The 13,320-nt window shown below is 42.3% G+C and overlaps 1 protein-coding gene across 13 annotated transcripts in view; it reads right to left on the bottom strand.

Annotated features, from left to right (window-relative positions):
* MGAT4A (alpha-1,3-mannosyl-glycoprotein 4-beta-N-acetylglucosaminyltransferase A) overlaps positions 1 to 13,320 on the bottom strand; it is a 119,460-nt gene that overhangs the window by 10,583 nt on the left and 95,557 nt on the right. For 5 of the 13 annotated variants that reach the window (XM_054677250.2, XM_054677276.2, XM_054677288.2 and 2 more), the window contains exons 11-15: positions 10,426 to 10,533; positions 10,113 to 10,306; positions 7,490 to 7,618; positions 6,822 to 6,900; positions 5,542 to 5,608 (exon numbers count right to left, since the gene is read on the bottom strand). In XM_054677250.2, coding sequence (XP_054533225.1) covers positions 5,542 to 5,608; positions 6,822 to 6,900; positions 7,490 to 7,618; positions 10,113 to 10,306; positions 10,426 to 10,533 — 577 coding nt within the window. 13 annotated transcript variants of the gene reach the window in all.

The following is a 13,320-nucleotide window of genomic DNA, read 5'->3' as shown; positions in this document are numbered from 1 at the left end:
AAATAAATTACAATATGCTGATACAAGGGAATTTTAGGCAGCCAATTTCTTCAGTCGAAGAAAAAATAAAAAAGAATAAGCCAGCCACAGTCGCTCACACCTGTAATTCTGGCACTTTGGGAGGCTGAGGCAGGCAGATCACCTGAGGTCAGGAGTTCGAGACCAGCCTAGCCAACACGGTGAAACCCCGTCTCTACTAACAATACAAAAATTAAGGCAGGCATGGTGGCCTGCGCCTGTAATCCCAGCTAATTGGGAGGCTGAGGCAGAGAGAAATGCTTGAACCCAGGAGGCGGAGGATGCAGTGAGTCAAGATTGTGCCACTGCACTCTACCCTGGGCGACAGAGCAAGACTCCATCTATAAATAAATAAATAAATCAAATAATGAAGAAAAAGTTGAAGATAATGCAGTTGAAGATTTGCTTCTCTTCCTAAGTCTATATTGTAGAGAAACTCTCATACATGTGCACAAGTGTTCAAAGCAGCCATGTTTATTACAGCAAAAACATGGACACAAACTTTATGACCAGAGAACAGATCGTGCTATCCAGAGAATCCATCCATACAGGAGTGAAAAAGAATGAGTCGTAAACACACACACTCACGTGGATGAATCTCACAATTGTGAGGGGGAAGAAACCAAACTGTAGACCACAGAAAGATATTTATATCAAACGTGAAAACAGGCAAAATCCCACTGTGCATTGCTTAGGAATATATTCCATACATAGTAAAAATGGAAATGGTAACCATAAAATTCAGGTGTTGAAGGAGAAGAGAAGCTATTAGGGTATAGCTTTGGGGAGAAGGAGAAGAGAAGAGAAGCTATTAGGGAAGGACAGCTGAATTGGCACATCTTAAGCTGGAGGGTGGATACAGGTACTCAGCATATTATTATTATTAAAATATTTTTAAATGTTCATGTTCCATATGTACATAGGCATTTTGTTCCATGAAAAAAAGAGATGTAAAACTGGATTATAGGGCGTATCATTTGTGTGTGATGATGTGTTGTTCTTAGAGAACATACCCAGATATTGTTATTTATGCATACAATACTCCTGAAGGGACACAAATCATTACGGGAACTGCCTCTCAGAAGCAGTGGGTAGGAGAGGGAAGAAGACTTAAGACTACCCTTTTAAATTTGTATTTGGTACCGTGTGTGTGTGATGACTTTTCAAACTACAAACTTAACCTTTGTCCTTAACCCAATGGTCTGGAAGGTAAGTATTAAGACAGGAAAGAAGAGAAAAAGTGAAGGAAATTACCAGAGTGACTGGAACCCCACACTCCTGGCACTGACAGGGACGGCCAAGGGCTATAGCCGTGGCTCCCCTCCGCCCGCCATGCCTGACCAGTGGCCCTTTCCTTCTCCCACTGGGTCTCTGCAGAACGTTCTTCTGCCGTCTCGCAGCTTTAACCCACTGAAATAGAACTAGTATTTCTTCCACAAGACCATTCTTAGCGATCACGCTCTACTCTTCTAACCCCCACCCCATCAACCCTCGGGTCTCCACTGATGGCCAGCTGATGGTCTACTGTTCTTGCCAATGCCTTCACACATAAGTTGCTACCCAGTCTGATCCAATTCAAATTCAGGCCCCTCTCCAGGGCCAGTCTTGGCGACATGGAAGGGGAGCAGGGAAGTGCTGGGTAGAGAAGGGCATGAGCTCCACCCTCGGGCCTGCGCCCACCGACCTAGGTGAGGACAGGCATTTCCGTCTTCCCACCCAAATGTTGCATTTCCCAAGACCACCCTGGCCTGCCACGTCCCCATACTGTGCCTATAAAAGCCCTGAGACCCTAGCAGGCAGGCACACAAGTGGCTGGACGTGGAGGGGAAGGAAGCACACGGGCGGGCGTTAGAGCACACCCGCGGATGCTGGCAGGCCATCGACGGGCGGAATGACGCAGAATTTGGCCAGGGCAGTCGGAGGAGAGCCTAGGCAGCCCGACTCCAGGGGAAAACCATCTCCCTTCTGGCTCCCCCATGTGCTGAGAGCTACTTCCACTCAAGAAAACCTGGCACTCATTTTCCAAGCCCACGTGTGATCCAATTCTTCCGGTACACCAAGGCAAGAGACCCGGGATACAGAAAGCTTCTGTCCTTGTGATAAGGCAGGGGGTCTAATGGCTGGTGCGGTGGGTCACGCCTGTAATCCCAGCACTTTGGGAGACCGAGGCCGGTGGATCACGAGGTCAACACCAGCCTGGCCAACATGGCGAAACCCCGCCTCTACCAAAAATAGAAAAATGAGCCAGGCCTGGTGGCTGGCGCCTGTAATCCCAGGTACTCGGGAGGCTGAGGCAGGAGAATCACTTGAACCCGGGAGGCGGAGCTTGCAGTGAGCTGGGATTGCACTACTGCACTTCAGCCTGGGCGGCAAAGCGAGACTCTGTCTCCAATAAATAAATAAATAAATAAATAAATAAATAGGCAGGGGGTCTAATTGAACTAACAAACACAAGCCACCTATGGACAGCTAAACTAAAAGAGCACCCTGTTACACACGCCCGCTGGGACCTCAGGAGCTGTAAACATTCACCCCTAGACACTGCCATGGGGTCAGAGCCCCACAGCCTGCCCTTCTGCATGCTCCCCTAGGGGTTTGAGCAGTAGGGCACCAAAGAAGCAAGCCACACCCCCATCACACGCCCCGAAAGGTGGGTAAGGGAACTTTTCCCGTCTCAACAGCAGCTTGTTTGCATGCCAAGAGGGCTCTTACTAGCATCTCTTTCCCTAGTTCTCCCCGTTAAACTTTCCACTGGGATCCAAATTTGCTTGTCTGTAGCTAACATCTCTAATTGCTTAACACTAAAATTTCCATTGTATTCCACAGCACCCTGAGGCTGAACTTCCCCACATTCTGGTTCAAGTAAGTCATCCCCTCTTTAGGGAGAACTAGAGCTTTCTGTTCTTCTGGCCTGCCTCTCCATTGGGGACAATCTCTGCACCACTGCTCTGGGTCCTTGGCAAGGACAGCAGCCCCTTCTCTTGGAGTGACACCTTGCTTTAGGATCTGAGCACTGGTCATGGCAGTGGCCCTTGGTTTTTGTCTTGTTTTGTTTTGTTTGAGACAGAGTGGCCCAGGCTGGAATGCAATGGTGCAATCTTGGCTCACTGCAACCTCCACCTCCTGGGTTGGGTTCAAGCAATTCTCCAGCCTCAGCCTACTAAGTAGCTGGAACTACAGGCATACACCACCACACCTGGCTAATTTTTGTATTTTTACTAGAGATAGGGTTTCACCATGTTGGCCAGGCTAGTCTTGAACTCTTGAGCTGGTGATCTGCCTACCTTGGCCTCCCAAAGTGCTGAGATTACAGGCGTGAGCCACTGCACCCAGTCAAGCCTTGGTTTTCTTGGCTGGCTTCTGCTACTGACTGGACTGGGGCAGTGAGTTAGGACATCGGTGATCAGGGCCAAGTATTCTCACCCTGCTGTGCCTGGGGCAGAGTTCTGCCCAGATTCATCAGCTGCTCTTGTCTGGAACAGAGCTTCTGCAACAGAGTTGGGGGTAAGGACAGATGCTGGCAGCCTGACCCTCCTGGGCAGATGCCACAGCCCTAGACTAGAAGCTGGCAGGAGAGTCCAGTGTTCCTGGTTGTACCTGCACAGGGCAGAGCTTCTGTCTCCCTTAGCTGGGGTGAGCTTCTGTCTCCCCGAGCTGGGGTACTATGAGTGATAAGGCTGGTCCTGGCTCCCTCCCCGAGATCTGGGAGATTCTCATGAATAAATGTTGCTCCATTTGCTGCAAGCCCTTAGGACAATCTTCACAGATTTAAAATAGTTTTTTAAAAATAATTTTCACCAGTTATAATTGTTTTGCTAACGAGAGGGTCAAGGAAGCTCCTCACACACAATTCCATTAAAGAAGACTTCTTAAGGAAGCAGAATGTTCTACATTCAGTTGAAAAAAGATCAGTTGCTCTTTAGTTCTGTTCTGTTTGATTACACAAGGTCCTAGGCTGATGATGCAGAAGTTCACTTCTCGTTCTAAGAACATATGAGTTGATATTTTAGATGGTCATTTTCTTCAATTACTATAGAGATATTTAATATAGATGTCTCTATTTCCTATGCTACTTTCATAATCTAGAACATACCATTTTCAGAAATTTAATAAGTGACAGGTAATGGGGTAATAAATGTCTCAGATACTCAGCTGATTTTGTGTATATTTCCAGAGATGGGCTAAGGTACAGCCCAAATATAAAAATCATTCATCCACCAAAACTATAAAGGAAGTAGCCAGGGTTATTGTGCAAGCCTCTTAGCAATGGCTGAATGATACTTACCAAAGGTAAAACTGTTCTAGAAAGGGCTTAAAAATGTATCTATCCTATAGACCTACAATATCAATTTACCAATATTTGCTCTTGTCTAATACTAAGAGAAGCATTCATTTGTTTTAAGCAAAAGAAAATGTACAGTTATTTATTGAGTCAGTGTCTACCAAGTGACAGGCCCTGTGTTAACTACGGGACATACAGGAGAGACACGGCCCCTCCCTCTCCAGGGGGAGCACACAGAACGGAGCTATGGAACAACACAACCACACAGCAAAGGCACATACGGGGGGATCTGAAGAGCAGGGAAGTGAGGCCATTAAATGGGCAGATTAAGGGTGCAAAAGCATTTATTAGAAGGAAAAATAATTGACCAATCATTTCAGACAGAGAAAATGGCTAGAGATGTGGCTGCCCGGAGAGTGTGGGGCCTTCATCAGAGGAACAACAGTCTCAGGGCTGGAGAGAAAGAATGAGAGAAAGTCACAGATGTGAAGGTGGGTGGGAGCTAAGGGATCAGATAACAAAAAGGCCTCAGGGTTCTAGTTACATTTCAGAAAAGTAACTGCAGTGGCTCTAGAAAGCCACAGGAAAGCCACAGCGAGATGCAGTCCCTCCCCTGGCTCTGAATTGGAGGCACAGAGCAGCCTGCCCCTCACAGACAGGGTGACTCAAGACTGTCAGATGAAAAACTGACAGATCTGTGCTAATGGACAGTAAGAAGAGGGCAGTCTTCAGGGTGCCTCCCACGTTAGGCTTAGGCAACTAGATGGATAGGGACAGCAAAAACTGGCGATCAATAAAGAAATGTGTGTTACAGACGCTTGTGGTAGACGGCTATGTGGCTGCCAGGTATAAGGCTATGTCAGTGGACATCTCAACACAGATGTGACGGTGGGGAGGAGGGAAGGGGCCCGAAGCACAGATTCTGGCCTGTCAATGTGAGCTGAGACTGGAGAGGAGATAAACCCTTCCAGTAGGAGGCAGTGCAGGCAGACTCTCTATCAGGGAGCATCAACAAGAGCACGACACACAGCACAGAAGGAGCGAGAAAGACAGCCCAATCTGTGATATGAAATCCTACTTAGATCAAATAATAAAAGCAAGTACTACAACACAGCACACATAAAACCTGGAGGGCACTGGTAATTGTAATCCTCAAGTTGCTTAACATCTGAAAAGAACTTAAAAGTACTTTAGGAGTAAGTCCAGAAAAATAAAGGCCATTTTACTAAAGTAGATATTACCTATTCTGAAATAGCCATCTTCTAATCGTTTGTCTTTGGTTTCTTTGCTTATTTCCAAACCTTCACTCTAAAATAAAACAAAAGCATTAATTTCAAAAATAATTCTTTCTATTTAACCTAAGTTATTAATATATCTTAATATAGATGAAGTGGCATTTGTAACACAGCTATCCCTAAAAAGAGAAATATCATCTCAGTCTTGAACTTTAAAAAACTTCTTAGATTAATAATAAAAGATGTTTTCTTAAGCCATCGTTTGAATCTGTATATAATATATTGGTGGTTGGAAATGAAACATTAAATCAATTAAACAGAACAGTATTTTCTATTAAAACTATAGAAGAACTGTGTAGTTAACTTGAAAGAAATCTAAGGATTCCTTAGAGACCAATAAATTAAATTGTGTATTAATTAACAGGCATTAAAAACACATAGAATTTGGACTCAAAATACAAACAGCAAGTAAACACTAAAGAAAACAATGATTCAGGCCGGGCGGAGTGGCTCATGCCTGTAATCTCAGCACTTTGGGAGGCCGAGGCAGGTGGATCACAAGGTCAGGAGATCAAGACCATCCTGGCCAGTGGTGAAACCCAGTCTCTACTAAAATACAAAAATTAGCTGGGCATAGTGGCACGCGCCTATACTCCCAGCTACTCGGGAGGCTGAGGCAGGAGAATCACTTGAACCTGGGAGGCAGAGGTTGCAGTGAGCCAAGATGGCACCACTGCACTCCAGCCGGTGACAGAGCGAGACTCTGTCTCAAAAAATAAAATAAAATAAAATAAAACGATGATTCATTTCTTTTTCTAGTAGAAACGTTCATATTATTTGTAACCTCCACCTCCCAGGTTCAAGTGATTCTCGTGCCTCAGCCTCCCGAGTAGCTGGGATTACAGGCGCATGCCACGATTCCTGGCTAATTTTTGTATTTTTAGTAGAGATGGGGTTTTGTCATGTTGGCCAGACTGGTTTTGAACTCCTGACCTCAAATGATCCACCCCTCTCAGCCTCACAAAGTGCTGGGATTACAGACGTGAGCCACCGGGTCTGGCCTGTTACTTTCCAAGATAAAACAAAATGAAGGCTCTTTCTATGAATGGGTTAAATGCACTCGTCAAATATAAAAGTGCTTCATATTTCAAAACAAATTAATATTATTCACCACTGAGTCCTGCAAATCATGAGAATTTTCTTTCCCCTTAAAAACAAGAAAAGCTTCAAGCTAAGTCTACTAGTATTAGTTGTTAGGGAAAGGTAAGAGGAAATAGCAGTCATACCTTAAAAGGCAAAACTTCCACAGTTGTGTTTAGCAGAATGTCTCCAGGATGTTCTTGGTTGCCGCTATGGAACAAATAACTGAAAATACAAACATCAAAATAAAAACACAAGTCGGGCTAGATTTTACAAAGATTCAAGAAAATGACCTTACCTCAGAGTCAGCTTTTCTAAACAAGACTCTAAGCAAGCAAAGTTGACAACGCTAGAGCTTGTAATAACTGCACAGTATGTGTTCTGAATGGTTGTAGGGAACTTAGAAACTTAAGAGCATGACTCCTAGGTGATAAGTTCATTCCTTCTGTCAGAAACAATTATGTTTGCTGCTTAACATAATAATGTACCTAGATATTTTCAAAAAGGATGAGTTTTATGTCACTGTCTATAATGCTTTAAATATTTAAACCTCTTGCCAGAAAATTATAACACCTATATAATACTGCTGTATCTTATATCAGAAAAAAACTTCACTAGGACAACCAGTAGTCATGGCATGTCCAAAGACCAGTTCTAGGCTGGGCGTGGTGGCTCACACCTGTACTCCCAGCACTTTGGGAGGCCGAGGTAGGAGGATCACTTGAGGTCAGGGGTTCAAGACCAGCCTGGGCAACACAGTGAGACCTCGTCGCTACAAAAAATTAAAAAATTAGCCAGGCATGGTGGTATGTACCTGTAGTCCCAGCTACTCAGGAAGCTAAGGTGAGAGGATTGCTTGAGTTTAGCCTGGAAGGTGTCGTCTACAGTGAGCCGTGACTGTGCCACTGCACTCCAGCCTGGGTAACACAGCAAGAACTCATCTCTAAATAATAATAATAATAATAGTAATAAATAATAATAATAAAAGAAACAAAGACTAGTTCTATCCAATACAAATAACTTTAATATTAGTAGACTAGAAGTAAATTAACCTCTTAAAATATCTGAATATCAATATTAAAAAAGCATTTGAAGAATGACTAATTATCGATATATGGTGACAGATCTAAAATACTTTCTGAGTGTGAGTATAATACTCTGTTTTTGATACTCTGAAAACAAACTAGTAAGTATGCGTATGCGTTCTCAGGGTGTGGGGAAGGGAGGAAACTAGATAAGACATGCAAAGTATGTCTGAATCTAAACCTAACTTTAGTTCAGTTGCATGGTTAAAAGTTTAGGCTTAGGAGTCAGAAAGACCTGAGTCCAAATCCTGGGTCTCTCACTTACTAGAATTGTCACCTTTCACGAGTTTCCTCAGCTTTCTGAGCCTGAGTTTCTTCTATAATGCAGATAGTCCCATCTACCTCAGAGGACTGCTCCAATCAGTTCAGGAGAACTGACAAAAAGTCCCCTGCACATTCAAAATGCTCAGCCAGTCACAGTATGGTTACGATACAGTTACAGCGGCGGGCCAGTAGATATGGCTGTAAAAGGTTACGTGGGAATTCTTGGGGTGATAGAAACGGTCCTTATCTTGATATACTGGTGTCAAAACCACAGTCTGCAAGATGCTACCCTTGGGCAAGTGGGGTGATAGGTACACAGGATGTCTCAGTTTTACTTCTTACAGCTGCGTGTGAATCTATACTTTCTCAAAAGTCAAAGACTAAGAAAAAGAAATTGATTGTTGAGGGAAAAAGCACACAAAATAAATGTATCAAGTGAAACTGTCCCTGTTATCTCACCTCTATTAACAGTTTGATAGATTTTTTGCAGATTTGTTCTATGTACATAATATATGTAAAACATTGTTTTTATTTTTCAAAAAATCCTTCTATAATCTATAATTCTATCCTCTCTATATAGAATGCTATATATTCTAGAATCCTATACACATATAATGCTATAATCTATAAAATGATCTATAAGGATATTCTATAAAGTTATAAAATTTGCTTTTTACCCCACTTAGTATATATCTAAGAAAGTTTTCATGTCAATACATACTAATCTACGTCAATATTTTTGATGACTGCTTATAGCATTCCACTGCGTGGCAACATCATTTTATTTAACCAAACACATACTAATGGACATCTATGCTGTTTCTAATTCTATGCTGGCTCTCTGAGTGGTAAACAATATCTCAAAGTGCAGAGTATTACTAATAGTATAAAAATGAACTTTAACAGCAAAACAAATAAATGCTCATGCAAGTGCAAAATATTATTCAAAACTATTTCTGTATGTTCTTCCAGTGGTATTTCCAATGCTTAAAACACTTTTAAAACTTGAATTCCTCTTTGGAATCAGTTTAGAGTAACAAAAGAAAATTAGTAACATTGTATCACAGCTCTAAATTGTTTCTGACCACCTCAAATAGAATTACTAAAAATGATTTCTGGTGGATTCTAAAAATCAAATTGGCCCTCCCATTGGGACACATAAAAGGAAACACCACAGAGTGGGGAACTATGTTCCTTTAGGTATGCCACTGCCAATCTGGGGAACACACCCAAACCTGAAGAAGGACTGAAGGAATCACGACTATTAAATTAAAAACAGGCCAGGCACAATGGCTCACGCCTATAATCCCAGTACTTTGGGAGGCAGACATGGGTGGATCACCTGAGGTCAGGAGTTTGAGACCAGCCTGGCCAACATGGTGAAACCCTGTCTCTACTAAAAATACAAAAAAATTAGCCAGGTGTGGTGTCAGGTACCTGTAATCCCAGCTACTTCGGAGGCTGAGGCAGGAGAATCTTTTGAACCAAGGAGGTGGAGGTTGCAATGAGCTACATTGCACCATTGCACTCCAGCCTGGGCGACAGAGCGAGACTGTCTCAAAAAAAAAAAAAAAAAGGAAGAAAGTCCTAAATTTTGTAAAATGAACATAAATGCTCAAAAACATAAAATGGCTGTAAATTTCTCCCTGGTGTACCAAAAATAACCTAGCATTTGTAAAACCATTGACTAAGAATAGTCATACTCTGTCAAATTTATCATTTCAACCAAATTGCTGGGCTAATCAACTAGCTCCAGATCAATTTTCAAGGGACATACCAGGATAAAGACATAAACACTAATTTAAGATTTTCGAGAGTTCCGCAAAAAAGTATTAAAAAATTATACTAGATATACTAAGTCCAGAAATACCAATGAAGTTCACCAAACGTGTTAAATGTCGACATTACATCTGAAAACAACATACTCGTTTTATTATGGAGTTGTTTTACATGTAATTTAAAGCCCAACATTTTGGGCCCCACTGTGTCCCCACATCTGTCAGGCACACACACAAAAATCTATTATAAATCACATTACGAATAAGAGATCCAAATTGTAAGATCACATACATTTCAATAATCACCAACCTTTCTACATTGACTGGTTTATCAAATTTAAACAAGATGTAGTCTCCAGCTATCGGTGTGATAGCCCAGAAGAAATCCTCTCCCATGTAAGTTTTCTCCAGCGTATGCCCTTGGTAGACCTTCAAGGAAGTAGATACCTCTGCAGGTGGGTTTACATGGATTTTAAGAAGTAATGGTTTCATGTAATCTTTATCCTGGGAGCAAAGACATATATGCTATTAAATAATACACAGCTTATTTAAGAAGAAAAACAATAATTATAACTTAAATAACAAGTTGTATGTTCATGAGAAAATAAAATTAAGTCACCAACCGTGAGTTTTTGGATTTTTCCTGATAGTGATGAGTGCAGACCAACATGTTGGAAAAGGGAAGGTCTGAAGCGAATTCGCAGATTTGCTTTCTGTCTATCACAATGTTTCTAAATATTAAAAAAAATCACGTTAGTGTTGCATAATAAAGTGAAATCTTGCCCTCACCTGGAAAATGAGAAGTCCTTTATTAAAATATTGAAAAGAAGGGCTGGGCGCGGTGGGTCATGCCTATAATCCCAGCATGTTGAAAGGCCAAGGCAGGTGGATCACCTGAGGTCAGGAGTTTGAGACCAGTCTGGCCAACATGGTGAAACCCCATCTCTACTAAAAACACAAAAATCAGCCAGGTGTGCAAGCCTATAATCCCAGCTACTTGGAAGGCTGAAGCAGGAGAATCGCTTGAACCCAGGAGGCAGAGGTTGCAGTGAGCCGAGATCACATCACTGCACTCCAGCCTGGGTGACAGAGTAAAACTCTGTCACAAAAACAAACAAACAAACAACAACAACAACAAGATTGAAAAGAAAACAACTTCAAGTCATAATTACAAATCATATTTTTTTCTAGTCTTTGAGGCACTAATAGATTTGCTACTTCCTTGATAAATAGTCATCATCCAGAAATTTAAAATAAGCATAGTTAAGGGAAGAGTGAAGGATTTAATTTCAACCATCCTTCAACACATGTCAACAAAGATTTGACTTTTAATATTAAAATGAATAAACTGTAGACGAGGGGGTTAGTTCAAATATACAAAATATTTTTTATTTAATAATATAATGAATTTGCAAATTATAAATGGCGCATTTTGTTGCATGAAAGCAACTTGAAAATGTGAGGCAATCATTTGCCTAGAAGCAAGTAAATGATATTAAAAATTCCACAGACAATCTCTGTCAACACAGGAAGGGACGCCTATGTTTCAACTCGTAGTGCCCCACGGTCCAGACGTTCCATCTCAACCTGTCCTCATGCATGGGCCTGGCGTGTGAAGGCTGTGCAACACCGAGGGCCACCTTGACAAATATTTATTTAGACTTTTCATTTTCAATAACTTACAAAAGTTTGGGGCCAAAAAAAATCAAAAAACACATCTTTGTAAGAAATTTACACTTGACTGGGCACGGTGGCTCACGCCTGCAATACCAGCACTTTGGGAGGCCAAGGTAGATGGATCACCTGAGGTCAGGAGTTTCAGACCAGCCTGGCCAACGTGGTGAAACCCTGTCTCTACTAAAAATACAAAAATTGGCCAGGCGCAGTGGCTCACGCCTGTAATCCCAGCACTTTGGGAGGCCGAGGTGGGCGGATCACGAGGTCAGGAAATCGAGACCATCCTGGCTAACACGGTGAAACCCCATCTCTACTAAAAATACAAAAAAAAAAAAAAAAATTAGCCGGGCGTGGTGGCGGGCGCCTGTAGTCCCAGCTATCCAGGAGGCTGAGGCAGGAGAATGGCGTGAACCCGGGAGGCGGAGCTTGCAGTGAGCCGAGATCGCGCCACTGCACTCCAGCCTGGGCAACGGAGCGAGACTCCGTCTCACAAAAGAAAAAAAAGAAAAAAAAAATACAAAAATTAGCAGCCAGGCTTGGTGGCTCACGTCTGTAATCCTAGCACTTTGGGAGGCTGAGGTTGGGGGATCATGAGGTCACGAGATTGAGACCATTCTGGCCAACACGGTGAAACCTGGTCTCTACTAAAAATATAAAAATTTGCCAGGCGTGGTGGCCCGTGCCTGTAGTCCCAGCTGCTCAGGAGGCTGAGAGGCAGAAGAATCGCTTGAACCTGGGGGCAGAGGCTGCAGTGGGCTGAGACTGCGCCATTGCACTCCAGTCTGGGTGACAAGAGCAAAACTCTGTCTCAAAAAAAAAAAAAAAAAAAAGAAATTTACACTTTAGAAGACTTCTAATAATATACTGGGTGCTAAAATGCCTACTTCTCAAGAGGTTTCACTTCACTGGCATTATTACTGACACTACAATAAAGGTGAAATAGTGTATTTTCTTTGCACAAATACTCAAGTGGAAGGAGAAAGAAAGGGAGGAAGAGTCAAAGGGAAGGGCAAAGGGCAAGAGAGAGAGAAGACTGGGGAGCGCAAGGTTGAGGAGAGAGCGAAACCACCGAGGCAGTGTCTGGAACTCAGCCTGTCACTCCAGTGGCAATGGAAGGACTCTGGCCGAAGGGCCCAACCACGCTGATAACCCTTTGGGACAATGTATAAATGATTCGAAGGGTTTCCCGGGCCACTGTCAAGGATGTGGCGACAGCACCCTCGAGATTCTAGGGGAAGCAACTGAAGAATTAGAGGCCACAGAAAAACATGGACTACAGAAGGGTGAAGGAATGGATGAAATCGTCCAAAAGTTCATGTACCCAAATTTATGGAGGATTTAGAGGGTTTTTGTGGTTTTAATTTCTACTATAGATTTTTTCACCTCACAGGCTCATTTTAGAACCTAACCACATATTAAATAAAATTGCACAGGACGAATGGAATGCAAGTGTATTGTAGGAGGTTAAAGATGACGTTAACTTTTTCTGTGTCCTACAATAAAAATTTCTGTAAGTCACAGTGAAAATGTGCATAAGGACTGAGATCTCTAAAAAATGATTTGTTTAAAACAATTTATATGTTCAACTAATTGTCGGAAAACAGATACTCTGCCATTGCTAGATTCCATGATTTCCTCTAACTAAGAATGTGTTGGGTTTTTTAAAATTTTTGTGGTTTTTTTTAAACAGAATGCAATGATAGCCTACAGACACCAGAAGGTAGTATCCTAAAACCTAGCAGGTATGAGGATCCAACTATTCTAGGGAGTAGAAGGTCATGAAGTCAAACTAATGCTTATTTGTTACAATGAATGGTAAGTCAACTCTATAATGACATGTT

The sequence above is a fragment of the Pan troglodytes genome, chromosome 12, assembly GCF_028858775.2.
Source record: "Pan troglodytes isolate AG18354 chromosome 12, NHGRI_mPanTro3-v2.0_pri, whole genome shotgun sequence".
Lineage (NCBI taxonomy): Eukaryota > Metazoa > Chordata > Mammalia > Primates > Hominidae > Pan > Pan troglodytes.
Note: the sequence above shows the minus strand (reverse complement) of the source record. Positions and strands in the feature narration are given on the sequence as shown.